Raw genomic sequence first — 20,505 nt, 5'->3', positions numbered from 1 at the left:
TCGCTCGTCTGCTGTATAGCGCTGCAAAGATTGCAAATAAATATACATGGGTGTACACACAACACTTGTTCATTTACAGAGTTCTGTGCAGAAAATTTACACTTTTACTCGCTCGTCTGATCTATAGCGCTGCAAAGGTTGCAAATAAATATTCACCGGTGTACACACAACACCTGCTCATTTACAGAGCGGTGCGTAGAGAATGTACACCTTTACTCGCTCGTCCGTAATAGCGCTACCAACACTGCACTTGAACATTCACCGGAATTAGCAGAGTACAGTACACAGTACATACACAAAATTACAAACAAGCTTGGACACATGCGAATTCGCACACTCCATTCAACGGCCACATTCCCACGGGGCCGGAAGGCAAGAGCGCTATTATACTTAGATTTATGTGCACACTATAGAACCGCGCTTGACTGAAATTTATTCCACGGTCCTGAACAGCAGCGTCGATCCTAGCCGTGCATTTACATTTGGATGTTAAACTTCTTAAAAAATGAAACGAAAAATATATCACGGCAATTTCAATGTGGGTTTCCAATTAAATGAAAGACGTGGGGATGTGGTCTAGCAAAATCTGTGGACGTTGTTCTGTGCATAATTAGGTAATGAACGAAGGTGAAAATAACTTGCTGACTCGCTGTCAGATCAGATCTTGTAGATATTTCGCGTGTTTTCTCGCACTGCGCCAAGGATTTCTTCAACGGAGATCCTGCGTATGTGCGACAGTCGGGTGGTCACGTGGATAGCCTTGCCGGGATGTGAATGCGCGAGACGGCCGGACTCCTGCGAATGATAGACGAATGAGTATACGCAAAACTTCAGGTGTTTCCAGCAAGTATATATAAAATATCGCTGCTTCGCCCGATCTATTGCGACAGAAACAATAAGTCAGCTACACGAAATGTGCGCTACAGAATATGACGCGAATCCTCCCGTGCACGCAAGAGATCGAGCCGCCATCTTCGGGTTAACCTGGCACTCGCAGAATACGGCGCTCAGCCGCGCTGCTTTGGCACTTGGACTTTGTTCGGAACATTAACACAACGGCCGAAATATGCCTGAAATGTCCGTGTAATTGCTGTCGCAATTATAGCTGAAATAATATTGTTTTCATACAAGTGTAAAGGTGGGCGCTTATGACTAGCATCAATCAGCATAAAACGTCCTCTCTTGTATTATGCTGTGACCCGTGATCCGCAGAGGGCTAATCTACAGGACACACACAGCTTAGAGCAAAGCAGGGCAGGCTATGACCAGTGGCATGTCTTCAATTACTCCAATCTCCCGGTGTAGGGCAGCCAATCGGACGTTATTCTGGTTAACCTCCCTGCCTTCTACATATCTCTTGCCTTCCTTGAAGCTGCTACGTCACCATAACGAGCCCATTAACCACACTAATAAAAAAAAGGACGTCAGCATTATGTGCAGCAATTACTACATCGTTCTTCAAGTTAAATTGGGAATACGTTCTATTAAAAGATCAAAGCGCCAGCCTAACTTTGTGCCTCTTTCGGGTACTCGCTACGACCACACCTCAAGTTCAAAGTGCACTTAACTCACCAAGTTCGCACGTAATCTTTTCTAATGAGCCATTTCTATCGACAGCTTTTTTCGCCTTACCATTCTGCTATAAGAACGGCTATGTTACTTCACGGAAATACCGGTGTTACTCCGTTCTCAGACGTAGCCAATATTTCAACGCCAGACCTCGGAAGTGCAATGCATTCGATTATAATTAGTACAACCTTGCTGATATTTGAACATATAGATGCGGCCTACTATACACCGAATCGTTAGCTCATTAACTTATCGTGGTGAGACAGAGAGCTAGTGACTTTTTTCTCACTTGGGAAGAACATCCTGCGTATTAGAGTTACTCTGGAAAGCAGATCACTCACCATGGCTGTTCGAGGCGTTGTTATCATTATTATATACCAACAATACATGTGCAAAGTCCCACTATCAATAGAGCTGGCGTCTTCGTGGTTGGAAGATGACCCGGTTATTAAATTCCCTAGAATTAAAACACCACCCTTTCCTTCGTAGTACTATGAAAGAAGTATGTCGTACAATAGGTTATCCATTCAGAAATATGTGCGCGTTATAATTGCATAAAGACAATACATTTATTCTGAGCTCTAATGCGCACCAAGTTATTGCAGTGATCGAGCCGCACTAAACGTCATGCGACCGAACTTATCCTTCCCACTCAAATTATGTGATAGCTTTATATAACAAGATCTTTAAAGGTATTCAGTTTGCATTCGCCAATACATTGATAGAACTGAAACAATTTGCAATTGAGTGCGACGAAAATGAAAAAACGTGGTCTCTGACATGAGCAGAACCCATGAGCATCGCGTACACTGAACGATATTTCGTAACTTGGCCATCAAGAGGTTGGTTGACACGTACGCTTTTCGGGAGGAAGTACGGTGCGTCCGTCTCCAGCAGCAGCCGGTCCAGAGGAATATTGCGGCCGACCTCAGCAACCGGACCCGCGTTCGGAAATCCCACCAGCGGAGTCAGCCCGAGGCACAGTTTGGGGAATGTGTCCATCCACAGCTGCGCCTCGGACCAGACCCCGGTTAAACAGTGGCGGTGTATTGGCCAGTCAGCTGGTAGCAACTGATTGGGCGAGAAGATAGGAGCAAGTGGTTAGCACTGCCACGCACGATGCTCCGAGTGTGTGGGTGTCATGTGACTCTTTAACGCTATGTTGAGAACAATTGTGACGTTGAAATATATGAGGCACTTCTCGCTGATGAAAACAGACCAGCAGGTAGGACCAACGCCAAACAAATTAGATTTAGAGAGAATACAAAAAACGCGCTCCTGAAGCAACAGTATGTTAAGTGCTGCATTTATTGTGAGTGCACAACGTACGACTATTTGAACAAATTGGTGATGGAAACAGTGCTGAAATATTGGCTGGAAAAGTTAAATATTTTATCTAGATATAACGTTCGTAATCTTAAAATTGTACGCCTACAGCATACTTACCGTAGCTCTAAGAAGTAAAACAAGAAAGTGAAAATCCGGTGCCATAGCCACATGTTACATCACGCAGTATGACATTAGCATGGCATCATCTTACCTTGAGCTCTAGTAAAAATGAGGGACTCATCCTCTCCCGAACAAATGGCTGATTCAAATCTTTACATACAATTGGGAGATATCTTATAACAAGAAAATACGCAATGGCGTAATCAGGCCCCTAACGTCATGCCCCAAGGCAGTGCTGCCGACATTGAAGTTTCCGGATATAAGAAGCCACGAATCCCTCCGTATAACGAGTCACAACATTGCTCGGGCATCGACAACGTGCTAGTCTATAGATAATCCCTGTAATGAAGAGCAGTCAAGCTAGCAGTGCTGCAGGGATGCCGCCTTACCTCCTTAAGGATTCTCAGCGTATCCATTGAAGAGTCCCTGGAATGAATAACAAGGGGCAGCCGCCCATTCCTTCCCATTTTCAGCTCGCGCCGAAACACGCGCTGCTGTAAGGCCCGGTCGGATTTGTTCCTGCAATGTGCAAACACAAATGTAAGCGACTCGCTATACAATTAGCTGTCACCGTTAACGCATGCACTGAATACAGAGAAGCGCTACTCTTGATTTGAAGTCTGTTTTATTGCTTAATTTACTACAAACCAACCAGGGAAGGCATGGAATAAGCTCATAGTAGAATTTTTATCATGCAAGCTTCACAGACTAAAACACAGATTCAGGATGACAACACTTTTACAACCCTGTGGTTTTGAAATGTCAAAAGCAAGCATTTCATTTTAACTTTGCATTCCGCACCCAATCGCAGTACGGTCATGCCCCCCAAAATGAAGAAGGCTACGCTCTGCAATATCGAGCAATTGTGATTGAACAGTGCTCCAAACACTTTGTTTTTTTTTTGTGTAGTCAAAATTTTTTTGAGAAAATGAATGAATCGACTACTTCCAAAACAGAAAAGAGGAATGGGCACCCACTCGCTAAGCTCGGTGGGCCTAAGATCCACCCACACTAAATTCATGGCAGAGAGAACTCACTTGCTGGAATAATCAAGTCCAATTTCGCCCAGTGCGACGACGCTTGGCTGTTCCAGGGCCGCGATGAGGTCGTCGTCGATGTCTTCATCGTACTGTCGGGCCATGTGTGGGTGGCATCCGAAAGCTGCCCAGACACCTTCCTCGGACAGGAGTCCCTCCCACACGTGGCGCTGCGTAGATTGCAAACATCGGTGTCAATTTCAAGTCATGAGTTCGCGCGTAAGGAATACGGCATTTGCGGGAGAGCTTAACCGTAGATTTGCGCGAATATTTCATTTACGCAAAGTATTAATTGGCCAGTCGATCGAAACCTACTGAGTAAAACTAGACTACCGTTGCCATGAAAGAGCGAGAATGCGCAAATTAAGCCCTTCGTGCGCGCGATTCAGAGCTGCCATCCGGAGTACGCTCTAAGAGAAAAAGGACTAAAAGGGGCAGAGAGGTTAGTCCTTTTGAGGACTGATTTGCCACAACCATTAGTCCTTTTGTGGACTAACTGACATGGGATGAACTGTTAGTCCCCTTGCATTTAGTCTTCATGGGACTAACAGTTTATCCTTCCAGTTACTCCCGAAGAGACCAACAGTTAATCCTTTCAGTTACTCTCAAAGGGACTAAAGGATGCACCCGAAGGGACCAAGAGTTCATCCTTTCAGTTACTCCCAAAGGGACTACAGGATGCACCCGAAGGGACCAACAGTTCATCCTTTCAGTTACTCCGAAAGGGACGAAAGGATGCACCCGAAGGGACGAAAGGATGCACCCGAAGGGACCAACAGTTCATCCTAGCAGTTACTCCCAGAGAGACTAACGGATGCACCTAAGGAGACTACCAGTTCATCCTTTATGTTACTCCCAAGGGGACCAAAAGGACTAACATTTAATCTTTTCAGATACTCCCGAAGGGACCAACGAATGCACCTAAAGGGACTAATAGTTTATCCTTTATGCTACTCCCAGAGGGACTAACAGATGCTCCCAAAAGGAGTAACTATTAATCTTTTCAGGTACTCCTGAAGGGACTAACGGATTTTCCTTCCAATGTTGCCACAAAGGCAAACTTTGAACCCTACAAGTTCTCCACTTGCCACAAATGTTCATCCAATAGTGTTCCATCCAGGAGATTAACCGTTGCTCCACTTGTCCCTTTAGGCTCACTTTTGACAAGCTTTCAACAGACTTGGGACAACTCGGCCATGGCAGTGCATCTGTTAGCGCCTTTATGGGGTTGTACAAAACCACAAGCGTTTCACTGGAACTATTTATTGCATCAAAAGACTGTGCGATACACGGACGAGTGGTGTCGCAGGGACACCACTATCCACTTAAATTAGGCGGCACAGTAAATATAGTGTCTTCTGGCCTTTTTTTACGAACACAATATTAAAAGCCAAGTATAGAGCCAGCAGCGTGGCTGCTGCAGCCAGCAAACTTCCTTCTTCAATTTTCAGCCCTTCAAGGCACACAGCAAATGATCTTGTTTCCAACAGATCACCTTCATATGTAATAGTGGGCACATAGTGCACCACTGTGGGGTCCTGCAAGAAATTAAATGCAAATTATAATTTACAGAAAGGACATTTCGGTATGGTTTTCAAGAGACCTACATTGTTTTCAAACAGTATTCTATTGCTAATACTTTGCAACATACTCTGTAAGGAAATATACCTGAAACATATAATAAGCACATACCTACTGGTTCCAAGAGCACATAACCATGGGAACGACGCAGATTTTTAAAATGCTCAAGTGCCTAGGGCAGAGCGTGTGCAATGTGCATCTTTTTAGCATTCTGGAAGCAACCCACACACATTGGAACTGCGCTCAAGGGAGCCCTCACACTCACTTGGTTAGCAGTTTTTCTTACGTAAATCATTTATGACCTATATATAAGTGAACTTATTTAATCCAAATAATACAAGTAATTTTCTCTATGTATCCCTTATTTAAAATTCCTTCAGCACTTAAATATCAGTACGTAGTTTTGCTAGAGCATCGCCACTTCCATCTGGGTGCTTCACGAAAATGCGCAGACACATGGAAAGAAAACTGGTATGACAATACCAAGAATGCTACCTGCAATAAAAGAATATTTGCATTGACAATGCAAGAACTCAGGAAACAAATATGCAAGAATTCTATCTATAATTTCATATTACCAAGCTACACCATCATCAGTCAATTTTAAGTCTACAGCAGGGTGCCACAAAGCGACACACTAGCACAAAAATTTTAGTTGTGACGGTGACTACAGTGTTTCCAAAATGATAAGCCATGAATATATGAATCTAGCCAAAAGAGATGAGAACAGATACAAAGATGGAAATAGGACAGATGCTGGACTTTCGTTTTTCGGTTTATTCAAAAGATACCACAAGCTAACATTTTATGTTAGCTTGTGGCGTCTATGTTGGCTGTGATGCTCATCTCCTCATCTCCTGTTGGCTGTGATGCTCATCTCTTCAGCCCTTGTGCTGAAGCTTTCTATTAGCATTCAGACCTGCTCCTGATAACTGCAATTTTCATCAATGAGCATATCAGGACAGCGCTCTGACACATCATCCAGAACCGTAAATGGCCAATTACCCTCTCATGTTGTAAATGTTATTATGTGTGAATGGCGAGAAAACATGTGATGCAACTTCACAGAAGCATGTCTTACTTTTTAAAAGATAACGGCTCCATGCAGGAATATGGTGCCAGTGAACTGTGTCATTCTCGGTGATCAAAAGCAATGACCGAACGTTAAGGCATATTTACAGTGATGTGGTGCTTTCATACGTTTGTTACCTCAGAGAAAAGTAACAATTGTGAGCCCGGCATTTGTTCTATCACCTTTTGCCTTGGTCCTCGTCAGTTTGCAGGTTTCATATCAACAACTTGCCGATCTCTACCTTTTAAGCCACTCTCTCATGGCCAAAAGTAGCTGCCTAGATTTTAAGAATACATAGTTCACAGATGTCTGCAATGGTACAAACTAACAGGAAACTAGGGCAGACTAGAATGCATTCTTTTGCTTCTACATTTGTCTCTCCATATGATCTCAGCATCATTTAGGCTTGTACACTTGCCTCGGGACCCGCACAATTTTTGCAGCAGCATACACAGTGATTTTGACAGTTGTTGCCTACAGGTCAGGCGTTTTTTACTTAATGCTTTCCTGTTTGTTTCATTTGCCCACAATAGTATGTACAATACTTTCTAAGCATTTATAACTAAAATACATAAACTCAACATTGCAGCCAGATGCAAAGCAGTCTGCAATTTCCAAAAACTTCTGAAAAGGGAATTACTTACAGAAGAGCAAATGAACGTTTCCATTCGCTCCTTCACCATGCTGGGAAGAAGACAAATTGCTGCTGTAAGTGTCATCTCTGAAAATGTTATGCAGGAGCATTAGACGCACTGCTTCACCACACATCAAGTTTGCTCACTTTTGTTTGCATGCGTCATTTTGAAAGGCCTCGATTGGAAATCACAGATAATGGGCCTATGTGGGGCAGCAAAAGTAGCTCTATACTTGCGCAGGAATGGTTTACTGGATCATCATAAATTCAGACTTGACACTTAGCCATCATATGCTGCAGTAAATGCTACATGAAACTATGTAGGAAACTCTGTAGTAGACTGCATCTAAGGAATTTTCTAATGTGCAGACGACTCCGTTCGTCATGCAGCCCTTGAACTGAGTCACTATAAGAGAAATTGTGTCCCACATACTCTAGAATGTGCTAGTGCTAACATAGCCAAGGGAACCTGCAACATATCAGTCCCATATAAAAGCAAAGCGAATAAAATAGTTTTCACAAGAGAGTAAAGACCATGGACTAAATTCCTCACAACTGCCAGCAAACAGTGGTCTTCTAGTTGAGGGCAGGGTCTAAGCTGCACTGAAGCATACTGAGTAAAGAGCACCTTAAAAATTACCCTAGAAAATACTATCTCGCATGTCTAATTACATGCAAATGGGATCGCATGTCCAATTACATGCAAATGGGATGTCAGGAGAACCCTACTGCCAAACCAAACTCCCCACAATAGGTGGCGGGGGAAATACCGCCCACTGCTCTGGTTGACTGCCCATTTATAATTATTGTTACTATTTATGCTAAAGAACTTATTGCAGTGTACCCTTTCCAATCACAAGATGTTCACTCCCATATAGTTTATGGAGAGACTTTAGCATGATAAAATATTAGTTTTGCCTCGCTGATATTGTGATAGGTACCATAGTGTGAGGCCTCTGAGATGCCGCTCATGGTTTCCTCGTATCTTTGGAGGAAGCTCTGAAGGTGTCGCTTCTTCTTAGACGCCATAATGATCTTTTGTGCAGCTTTTGCTAGAATTTCTTCCAATTTCTCCGTAACTGCCACTGTTGTCATTCGATGGAACTCCAGCCGAGCCTAAAGAAAATGAATAACAAGGCAGATCACATCACAGGTTTTGGCCAGATTGAAGTTGTTAAGCAACAGTATTGGCTTACAGCAGCTCCGAGTTATGCTTTGTCATATTGATGGACGCATTAAATTAGCTGCACATATGTTAATGGGATAGTTGGTTGGCACACATGAAAAATGAAGGACAAAAGCACACAAAACCATGCTCATCGCATCAGCTTTCATTCTTGCATTCCTTCCATCTCCTGGACTACAAAAGTGGAACCAAGGTCCCAAAAAAATATGTTTTCGCTTGTACTTGTTAAAACAAGGAAAGTGCAGATTAAAAAGCTTTTCACAGCATTTTAGGCATTGCAACACGCAATGTCTAGTACATTTTATAGAAACTTTTTCTCGGAATACAACGCACCAATTTTGATTAGGTTTGTTGCATTTAAAGTAACAGATTATATGTACCAACTGTAGAAAGCACCGTTTTTAGGGAGCCCCTTCACCAGGTCTGGTCATCTTGAGCTGACAAGTGCAGTGCATACAATGCAGCTAGTGACCATGTCTGCCAAGTATTACATCCCTACACACTGAAAAAAAAACAAGTTAAATGTCAAACGAGACGCTATTTGCCCTTCTCCTTGCGGGGGTCGCACTCCCAGCGGGAGGGTCGACATACATCGCATAAGTGCACTTCATGCATGCCAGGGCTGCAATGTCATTCAAAGTGGCATGTGAATTTGAGAATTATTCAAGGCAACAAGCCATTTGACCTTTTGCCGCAATAGAGAAATTAAAGTTTAGAGAAATAATAAAACCTACAAACAGAATGTCCACATGTCTGTTTTACTTCGTGCCGTATAGCAAGAGAGATGTACTTTCATTTCATCTGCTTGTACCCAGGTCATACACTCGCATGCGCAGAGTGACACTGTCATTGTCTACCATGTACTAGCGCACGATCATGCGCTGTGATCCGCTTGCGTCTGCCTCAGCATTTGTGTTGCACTGACTTATACCACTTGTTAAGTGTTCTCGTGCACAGCATGCAAATTGTTTGCTGTGCAAAGGAAGACAAATGCAAGTGCTCGCACGCAGGACTGTCAGCGGAAGAGCGCCACGCAGTAATGAAGTGAGCAAAAAAAATAAAGGCAGGGCCCGTGACACATGCATCATGCGATCTTCAGCTGGAGTAGGGGAGAACACAGGGATGGAATTTCGCTTGGGGAGGCTAGACAGAGCAAGTGGAGAGAGCGTCTATGTTGGCTGTGATGCTCATCTCCTGAAATGATCGGTTTGGATCACCCACAAATATTTCTATCTATTGAGGAACCAACTTGAACATTCTGGCGGTAGAACGGTGCTCCCTAAGAACACGTAACAACTTCCAGCATATAATTAAAATTCGCCACATGGCCTGGTGAAGGGCCCTTTAAAGGGAAGCTGTAGAGTTTTCCAGAAGAAATGAGTGAAGAGCTGTGAGTAATGGCTTTCAACCCTCCGAATCCGAATATCGCATTGAAATTGAGCGCAAGAAAGCGCAAACAGATTTTATTTCGACGCAAAGTGCAGCAGTAGACTCGAGCAGCTTGCGCACCTTGTTTCCGCCTGTGATTGGTCGGGCGCCTCGTGACATCAACATTGATGATCGTCCGGACCGGCGGCTGCCGCCACACATGAAGCACGGTGCAAGGTGGTTTGGTGAGACGGTAATGGTAAATTTCGAGAGCTTGCGTTTCTCTGAGGAGTTCGGCGTTGCTCCGTACATGTATATGTAGCCGGCCTCTCCAAGAAGCAAAAGATGCTGGTAGCAAGCAGTACTTTCGACGCGAACGAAAGCGATGTGTTAGCATCTCCTCGTGTTAGAAATGTTCTTTGGCGAGTATGTTTTTTCCAAAGCTGTATGCAGCGATCCAATGAGTTCATTTCCGGGCAAACAACTGTACTGTTATGTTCCTGCATGCCTCCTCATGCAACGTAAGGAGGGATGCAATCGTCGGCATTTCGCGTGCGATGCTCTACCAATTGAGCTACCGCGGCGCTGTTTCCCCATCCACTTTCTTGGGTATTTATGTGTCCTAGTAAATCCCTTCGCGAAATGCGAAGGTTGTGGGTTCGGTTCCCACCTGCGGCAAATTGTTTTTTCATCCACTTTAATTTCCATTAATTTATCGTTTCCTTATTTTCATTTATTAAACACAAGTAATTTCCCCTATGTTGTCCTTGGTGTCAGTGTTTGTTGGCTTCTCATGATATGACTAATAAAAATCGGGACCCTCGGTTAACCCCCTCTCTTCTCGTTCAGCTCGTTATGTCATGCAAGAAGTCTGACGCCTCTGATTGTACAAATTAATGCATTACTATGTGTGCAGCAAGCTTTCGCCTTCATGTGTTACAGGAGTGTAACATGCTGAACTTTTTATTACAATGCAATACTATCACTGATCCCAAAGTTTTCTTCATACATCCATCCAGATAGCTTCAAATGCAGCCTCCATTATTTTTTAAATCGTGTCTGATGGTGGGTTTTGAAACTATGTCCCCTGGCACAGAAGCCTGATGATAGCAACCTTATCAGTTCTTCATACATGCAAACTTCAGCTTTTACAAAACTGATGCATTCGCTGTCATATATCAATACAGTTCTCTGAGCGTCGTTCGCTTCATTGTCTGCTTTGGTTGGCATTCGATCCATGGTAACCACCACTGACTTTTTGGAGCACCTTCAACTAGTTGTGATCAGTGCTTCTTGTGAGAGGAAGATGCCGCTCTGCCAGTGAACGCAATAACTATCTTACTCAAGAAGGACACAGCTGAGTGGCAGGAGTTTTCGGCACACTGCCCAATGCTTCTGCTAAGTGCTCACCGATCTCAATGTTATGTTCTTATGTATATACATGAACTGGCTATAACTAGGCGGCAATTTTAATGCATCTATTTTTTCAGCATTAACAGTCAAAAGTACTACGCATTGCAGTTAACTAAGGATAAAAGCTGAACAAAACCTGGGTGTCAACCAGTAGCCAATGTTGCAAATGAGGTTAATGAGGGTAAATAAGGCCATCATCAGTTTGCATTACATTACCTTCTCTTGGTGTACAAAGCCCATGTGTACACAGGCAACTGTAAGCCAAGGTTTTAGAGAGATGCCACAGCATACAACTAAAGCCATGTGTGGCCGCTTTAAAGACCAAGACAATGCTTTCAATGTTCCAGTATAACTAGCAAAGGTTGGTAATTATTCAACTTCACAAGCCTTATTCTGCAATTGGAAAACACTTCATAGGTAATTTCGAATGAGAAAGTTGTAGAATGTGCTAGGAAGCTTCAATATCACCACTTTCTGATGGGGCAATATTGTATCTTGCTTTATGAAGAACGCCCTTTGAAATTAGGGGTGGGGGGCAGAAGGCTCCGTGACTGCAGTGCTCTCACTTGTGCCACGCACGAATGCAGTGCTTTAAATCTACACTCCAATGCGGTGAGGGTTCAAAAGACTTCTCTTCCTGCTCTCATTTGCTACCAAAAGATAGCACACCACATATTAAAGAGAGGTATATGCATGCATCATGCAATTACATGTAAATTTGTCTCATACTTTTACATCATAAATGCTGCAAACATTACCAGGAGGGTACTGATTTGAACCAGTGGAGCAGCACATTTCTGGCAACCAGCAACTGCAGCCAACTCTTTGTGCTCTAGATGAAACTAAGTGATTTCGCTTAAAGGGTACAGGTCTTTAGGGTGTGTGTGTGTGTATACACACACACACACACACTAAAACATAGATTGTCCTATTTTTTCAAATCTGCGTACATTCCACACGTGCTGGCAAAAAACGAGCTCAAATCAACATGTAGCTGAGAAAGAAATAACACTGTATTAGTACTACAAAATGTTCAGTATGCCCATAAAGGCACTGAAAATGACCCTTCTTGTGTCTTTGCCATTGCAAAGCCGCTTAATAGCCAAGCCATCTTGATCTTGTTAGAATGAGCACCTTTTCGGCTTGCTATCCTGCCAGAACGAGCCTTGCATGAAATGCACATTTTGCACTCTTAGTTTTTTTTGTCTGTTTTCCTTACACACTTCTTGCAAGTCAAAAACTTTGGAAGTGATACTGTCTGTCTGCTACTCAATCCTTTTTTGCCTATATGCTAGAGATACATACAGTGCAGAACCACTGTGACAGTGTTTTAGGACATGGAAGCATTTTGAAATATAGAAATCAGTTCACATTGGCAATGTTGCAAATTTAGAATTTCACAACTTTGCCTGAACTATAGATACAAACATTACAATACGAACTTTCACTCCTTGGACATTTAACAACATACTGGGTTAATTTTAGCTCTCATGCCAAAGTACATTTTTGAAGCTTAAGACCCAATTTAAACATGGAAAAGTTATTTCTTTACCTGGCAAAAAAAAAGAACAAATTGCATATGGGCAACTGGCAACAAGATTGAATATTTGACGTAGTAGTTCTGCGGTAACCCGCAAGGTAGGGAGAAGCAATAAATAAAGGGAAAATCAGACATCCACCCGTTTCGTAGCAATTGCTACAAAGGAAACTCATACGGATTCCTCGTATGTGTGTCCTTTATAGCAATTGCTACGAAACGGGTGGATGCCTGATTTTACCTTAAGATTGAATATTTGTTGAAAATTTCAACTTTCTATAGTCAACGACAAATATTTTTTGTTAACCCCATATCCCTCCTTTAACTCACAACCACAAGCTATAAATGTACAATAAGAAGTGGTTATTCTGTAAAAATCGCACATCCCTAACAACTGCACTGCAAAATGGAAAGACTGAGACATGTATAAGTGCATAATTTTAGTTGATTTCATAGTGTTGCCTGCTAGGCGTAAAATGGAGCAGAGCATGCTGTCGCTAAGATAGTGATACAGCCTTGATGCAGTACGCTTCAAAATTAATGCAGCAATTGGTTTTACTTGCACAGCCAAAACGAAGAAGTACGGGAGTTGATTACAGCAGTAAACAGATAGAATATGATATTGTGGCTACTGTCACTCTACAAGCATCAACACTAGGTTTCTTTAAAAACACTATTCATTAATGCATAGCACCTTTAAGAGCACTGCAAACACAGCTTGCCAACAGCTAGTTAGGTGAATCTTCGTATTCTGTAGGCTGTACAACACAGAAAATAGTTGTGTGATAGTTACAAATGTGGAGTCTTTAATCCCGCGCTATAACTGTGCAGTTAATGTATTCCTCTAAAACTTGCATAGAGGATTATCTTGTCTAATCATAAAATTGAAGGAGTTGAGGAATAAGTGCAACATGCTCCACTGAGCAATTAACATCAAGTTGACCCTCATATAACGCATCAACATATGTTTAAAATATTGGTTGAATTTAACTGGCGCACCCTACAGCCAGTGTTTACATAGCTTGAACCAAAGTCTCAAAATAGAGTGGTACATTTAAGACGAATGACACAAATAGCTCAAAGTTGTCGGATTTTCATAAGGTTTGATGAGTTACGTAATAAGTAACATCTATATGTGTAAAATACCTTGTTTTAGAGCATAAGCCGTATTCGAAAAGTTTTAGAGCACGCTCAGAACCACCAAATGAAGTTCTTTAAATGGCAGTATCTCTTATGTGGTTATCTTTTCTGGGCTCTACGATATACAAAACCAAAGTTGTCACAGCTCTCTAGCGCGCTTTGAAAGGAGAAAGCCTGCATGCTTATTGCCAAAGAAAAAAAAAATGAATCGACCACAGCATCCAGAGTACGTCAGCACCTTTGATATGGAGATTGAAATCTGCCAGTCCTAAGAGATAGGAGGGATAATTTTTCAATATTTGCTGGGTTTCTTCACAGCTTGCAAAAGGAAAGAACCACAAAAATTTTACAGAAACAACTCCATTTGGGGTTTGAGCATGCTCTACAACTCTTCACGTACAACTTAAGTCCTAAAACAATTATTTTAAGTTCTGCATACTTGAGCACAAATATGCTGGTGGTGTTATGACGGACATATGACATGTTTTAAAGCACGTTCAATTTCCTTCGCAATGCTTTTCTTCCTGGATCTCGGCTTGTTAGGAAAACTTTCTGCTATTCTGTAAAAATTACATAAAATTCTTCACTTTGACAAATGCAGAACTGGTGGCAACTGCTGCAAAGCACCCTTCTTTTCAGAACTGCAGGTGACCGCTTGTTTACCAAGTTCAGCAATTATGTTTTCTACAGCATGCAGACATTGCAGTTTACTCCCTGCACACACCTGCAGTGCAAGATGAGCATAATACAGCACCACTACCATTCATGTTACTGTGGCCAAAGAGCACATTGCTGCCTTTATTTTCATGCAACTACTCCGCATCCCATCAGCTACCTCAGTCCAGAGCAGTAGCAGACAATCCCCATTCTCAGATGGATGGGGGCCAGTGGTTTAAAGAAAAGTCTATATTTGTTACATTTGTGTAGAGGAATTGCTATGCATATGTATGTTACTAAAGCTAAGCTTAATGCAGCAGCATGTTTCAAGAATTCCCGAGGATGCAACATGGGTAGCTAATCGGATAGCTTGCCCGACTGACATCGAGTGCACTAAAACCCCTAAATCCATGCGCCAGCACCGCTTGGGCTAAGCAGCGCCAACCTTTGATGTGTGCCACTGTTCTCCGATTCGTCGCTCATACCAGTTCTGCTTCCGCAATTTCAGTTTCTTGTCATTCTGCTTCCGGGATTTCCGGTTCCTGAATTTTTGCTTGTTGCACACTCGCACCTCAATAGAGCAGTGACGTCGCTTCTGCCTAAAACCAGAAGCTGAACAAGTTCCGCTTGCTGCCGGAAGCTGAGGGGGAGAAGCGCGGAGGAGGGTAGGTTGGCGGTACTTAACCTGGTCGGCGAAAACTTATATGGAGGGACTTTAGCGCGCACTTGTTATGTAGCAGGTGAAAGGGCGGCTGAAAACTCGGGGGAGCAGCAACACTGCAGTCGGTAGCGATGCACATATTCATAGCCCTATAATAAACTACACACTTTACGTGGAGCTCCTAAAGAAAGTATACGGGGGCAGAGGACCCTCTCAAGTTATCCTTAAATGGCTTTTCCATTCACCTCCCATCACATTTATTGTGATAAACCAATAAAGATTCAATCAAATGTGTCAGTGATCACAGAGCCTACCCTAATGACTCAGTTTATGCACATTTGTCAAAATAGTTTAAGGTTTCCTTTAACATGACCACCTCTCACTGTCTCATTCACTTACATGCACTACTTATTTTTAAGGTTTGGTTCACGTTACATGAAAACTCCAGTATGAAATATACATATATAGAATCATCAGCTAACAGTTACCTCTTACACCTCTCCAGGTGGCTTAAAAGCAACTGACTGAGTTTAAACACAAGCAAAACCAAACATATAATTTTTAAGCCAGCAAATAAAAGAGACCCCTACTGTGTTCATCTGCACTTTGAGTACACGTTACTAGAACAAGTTACAGTGCAAAAGTTCTTGGCCGCATGGTTTACAGAGGACCTTACTTGGAATACTCACATTGACAAATTAAAAAGAGCTATCTCGAGTTACTGGCTGCATGTATAAAATACAAAATATACTACCCTCCTGGTTGAAACATATTACTCACTTTTGTATTCAAAACACAGTTACGGCATTTTAGTCTGGGGAACTACGACAGCTTCAAACTACAACAAACTAATCATTGTACAAAAGAAAATATTGAGAATGTGTGAAAACTATGTGGGTGACAAACGAGGACTCCGAAGAAAACCGCTCTTCATACATATAGCATGCTTAAAGCAGATCAAGTTTATTATTTCAAACTACTCCAGTGGATATATCAAAATAGGCTGCACACAATACCTGTCGACAGTTGCACCTCATACCCAATACGTTAACTACACTATGTAAAGCCCGCCACAAGAACAAATTACGGAAAGCAAACATTGAATTATCAAACGATTAATATATTAAACAGTGATCACTTTAACGTACAATACACACAATCCTTCCACAACTTCAAAAATGACTGTAAAAACCTATCAGCGGGCAGGGACATCGCATTTTCATTTTGAGTAACTTGTGCTCATCCCTGATAACACATGTAACCTCAGTTATATTACAGATTTTTCTCAGTGCTTGTAAATCATATTTGCCATTGTTTCGGCATTTACATTGTGTATCAGTCTAAACCTTCGTTTTCTCTCTGAAATGTTTCCATGTACTGATCTATTTACTGTATGTGCTATGTATTTTCGAGCAAGTGATTCTATGGTTTTCTTTGTTGACTTCTGATGTAAGCCACTTTTATTGTTATGTAATACTTATTGCATAGGTATCTTCTGCTTTTTCGAAATCTATCCCGTTGAAGCAAAAGTAATGCTTTGGAGACGTGTTCTGAATAATTGAATTTTTCGTTGCTGTGTGTTAAAGATATGCTCGGCAAATATGTATGTGAATGATATGTCATGCTGCCTTGTACTGTAGGGGCGCAGAGGCTCTGTCAGGCATTTTGCCTTTACCTCTGCCCCCTACACGGAGAGAATCCGTTGAAACAGACAATAAAGAAAGTACCCTGAAAAAAAGAAGCATCATCAGCAGCCTGGTTACGCTCACTGCAGGGCAAAGGCCTTTCCCATACTTCAACCACGCTGGTCATGTACTAGCTAATCTCATCCGCCCACCTAACTTTGTGACCCCTGCTACGCTTCACTTCCCTTGGAATCCAGTCCGTAACCCTTAATGACCATTGGTTATCTTCCCTCTTCATAACCTGTCCTGACCATGCCCATTTCTTTTTCTTGATTTCAACTAAGATGTCATTAACTCGCATTTGTTCCCTCACCCAACTTGTTCTTTTCTTATCCTTTAATGTTACACCCATCATTCTTCTTTCCATAGCTCGTTGCATCCTCCTCAATTTAAGTAGAACCCTTTTCGTAAGCTATAGAATTCCTGTATGTTGCCAGCTATATCCTTATTAATCAGGAATCCGACTCCTAGTTCTCATCTCTCTGCTAAGCCCTGGCAGCACAGGACGTGCCCGTTTTTTAGCACTGTATCTGCTTCATTTGTCCTCTTAACCTCACTGAGCCCTATTAAATCCCATTTAATGCCCGCTAATACCTCCAATAGCACTGCTAGACTTGCCTCAGTAGATAACTTTCTAGCGTTAGACGTTGTCAGATTCAGACCCAGGTATTCTTAGCACCCTCTGCTGCGTCGCAGGTCTGACAGCCGCCGTGGTCAGTTGCTTCGCAGCCCCTGGGGACTGAGGGCCGGGGTTTGATTGTTGTATTCATATAGGAGGTTGTGGCAAAGTACTGCACTAGGGTGGCCAATCCTGCTCTGGTGAGGGAGTGCGTTACCGGTTCTGGTCACCAGGATCAGGCCGCACTCCAGGCCTGTTTATGTCATTTTATCAAGACGCAGTTTTTTTTTAATCCGATAGATAATTACACGGCACCGGGATTTGAACCACGGTCCTCTTGCACGCAAGGCAGATACTCTACCTCTATGTCACCGCTGCACTGTCAAACATGTCATAGCAAACATGCCAGGGTTTATATATAAATGCCTGCGGAAAGGCTTATGCGCACAAATTCAAAGTAAACTAAAACTACCCTTAACACATTTCAACCTGGCACTCTTTTTCCACCCTTTGGAATCCTTGGTCTTCCTAGTAAGGCAATGAAGCCTGCAAAGGCTACAGCTACAGCAACCTGGACTACCATTCTGCCATTTCACCTTAAAGTTGACGAGCCACCTTATCAGAAGGTTGACAACCAACTGAAGCCACACCATGGTACAGTTTGCAAACAAAACAATGAAAAACTTACCTAGCCAGTCCCTGTACTGTCAGCCAAGTTTGGAAACTTGGCTATGAGGGCTTGGGCTGCCTCTGCATACAGTTTCCCAGGGTACCTAGCAGATTTAGAGAGGCAAGGAACTTGGGTGGCATGATGAAAAATTGATCTTCAAGCAGTAATACTAAGGAAATAAAGGTAGGCAGTAATTTGCCAACAGTACTGAAGTGCTACACTTTGAAACATTTTTGGCTAATCCAAACAGCAACCTGGGTAATTAGGGCGAGGTGAAAAAGCAGTGCCTGTTGATTTATCAGGCTAACAGCTGCTTACAAATCTGAACTACCATTGCAATGAAGCAATAGGTACAAAATAAACTAAATGCGGCAGTTTTATTTGGTGCATATTGGAGAAATGTTAAAGTACAGAGGGAACGTAAAAACTAGAGGCGGTGCTCACACATCGCTTGCCCCCTGTGACACTTCTTTGCAGTTGTTATAGCAGTACTACTGTTTAACGTCGACAGCCGCAGCTTATTACACGCAATCAGAGCGCCCAGGAAGCAGTTAAACGAGTGAATACAATCAGCAGCCGGGCGGAGGAAGGTGGTGGGGAGGGGCACTGGCCTCCCCGCCTATATAGTTTTCTCATATCAGGCTCTACCATCCCCCTTTTTTATTTTTTCATGCAACCCGGTTATAACAATTATTGGTTGTAACAATGGAATTTTCGTGGCACTTGAATATTGTTATAAGTGGGCTCGACCGTATGCGATTCTATTGTAAAAATTATTATTTGCACACCCCTAATAAAAGCAACAAAGAGGAAACTAGAAGCCAACAGAAGTCAGATTACATAACTACGTTTAAATATGGCAATGCTATAAGAATTCTACCAGACATTTAATGCTGTAAAGCTGGTTTGTGCTGAAGGAATACAATTCTTTACATACCTAACTGATACTTCAGATAATGAAATCACTGTAGTTACATATTACATCAGAGCAGCTTTGGAAATAACGTCCAGGGGGAAAATTGCCAGTCAATACAATACAATTATCATGTTTTGCTTCTAGCACCTGAAATCTTCCATAACAAGCTGATTTAGTCAACATAGCTTTAATGGCAGGCGCCTTTCAACATAGCTCAGCAAGACAGCCACAAGCCAAGATGTGTCGAACTTGGTTTCTAAAAGTCTGTGTTAATGACTTAAATTGTTTGCAGACACAAATCATGGTATAACCATTGTAGCACCCGCCGCCTGTTTTTGAAGTACTGCCCAGCCCTGTGTCTTTCAATGCTCATGGATATATCTTGTGGCACAGTTGGCAGCATGTATACATGACCAGGGCGAGCCTGTTCTGGTGGTCCTTTTTCAAGGACATCTGCTATCCTGCAGTACAATTGATGGGAGAAAAAAGGAAGGACATTGTGCAGTGCTTTTGGATAACTTTCTGAATTTTAGATGTGACAACCGAATGAAATAAAAAGCCTCTTTGACACAATCTAAAATGAAGGCTTAAATGCCAAACATCTGCCTTGATGCAACACTCACCTTACTTGGTTCGTCTCCTTGACTTTAATTCTAGCCTTATTGTGGATAGCGGAGTCCTCTGTTATTTCAACAAAGGTGTCAAAGTCCTCGTCAAAGATCTGCGAAAATGTCATCAGGTTAAAATGACTGCTTTAGGGTCGATGAGGAAGTTTGGCCTCAGTGCTGCGCTAAGTTTCTGAGCACATTTCAACTAAAGCAAACAGACTGGTATTCCTTGGTCATACCTTAGGCACAGTTGGTAGTGTGTCTGGCTTTTGGAAAACCGATGTTTAAATTATTGTTCAGTCAGCAGTTTGACAAGGAACACTGCTACCTCCAATGTGCCTCATGACAACAAAGGAGATGTTCACACCTCGGCATGGTCGGTATTAGATCCCAGGGTCCAAGAGTAAAAAAAGCTGTGCTTCTGTGGCATATTGTCAACAGGCGCCGAAGAGCAACTTAAGCTGCCAGAAATACGCTACATGAAACGAAAACTATTCAGCCGGTTAGCGAACCTTCCAATTAGGACTTAGGCCTAATAAAGAAAAAGAGGGGGGGGGGGGTCAGGAATGAATACACAAACAGTTAATTATAATGCCTTTTACTGATCCCCCCCTATACAAAATTTATACAATGCACAAATCCAGGACAGCACACTGTCTTTTGTTTTTCCGTATTTTCACCTTGCTTTTCCGTCATGAGACAC

The 20,505-nt window shown here is 42.5% G+C and overlaps 1 protein-coding gene across 1 annotated transcript in view; it reads right to left on the bottom strand.

The window, feature by feature from the left end:
• Positions 1–657: 657 nt before the first annotated feature.
• The window catches only part of LOC140213435 (putative deoxyribonuclease TATDN2), a 45,564-nt gene continuing 25,716 nt past the window's right edge, over positions 658–20,505 (bottom strand). Inside the window, exons 2-5 of the mRNA XM_072284658.1 lie at positions 4,056–4,225; positions 3,408–3,537; positions 2,428–2,640; positions 658–795 (exon numbers count right to left, since the gene is read on the bottom strand). Of these exons, the coding sequence (XP_072140759.1) occupies positions 658–795; positions 2,428–2,640; positions 3,408–3,537; positions 4,056–4,225 (651 nt within the window). The remainder of the gene's footprint in view (positions 796–2,427; positions 2,641–3,407; positions 3,538–4,055; positions 4,226–20,505) is intronic.

The sequence above is a fragment of the Dermacentor andersoni genome, chromosome 10 (genome assembly GCF_023375885.2).
Source record: "Dermacentor andersoni chromosome 10, qqDerAnde1_hic_scaffold, whole genome shotgun sequence".
In the NCBI taxonomy this organism is placed as follows: Eukaryota; Metazoa; Arthropoda; class Arachnida; order Ixodida; family Ixodidae; genus Dermacentor; species Dermacentor andersoni.
Note: the sequence above shows the minus strand (reverse complement) of the source record. Positions and strands in the feature narration are given on the sequence as shown.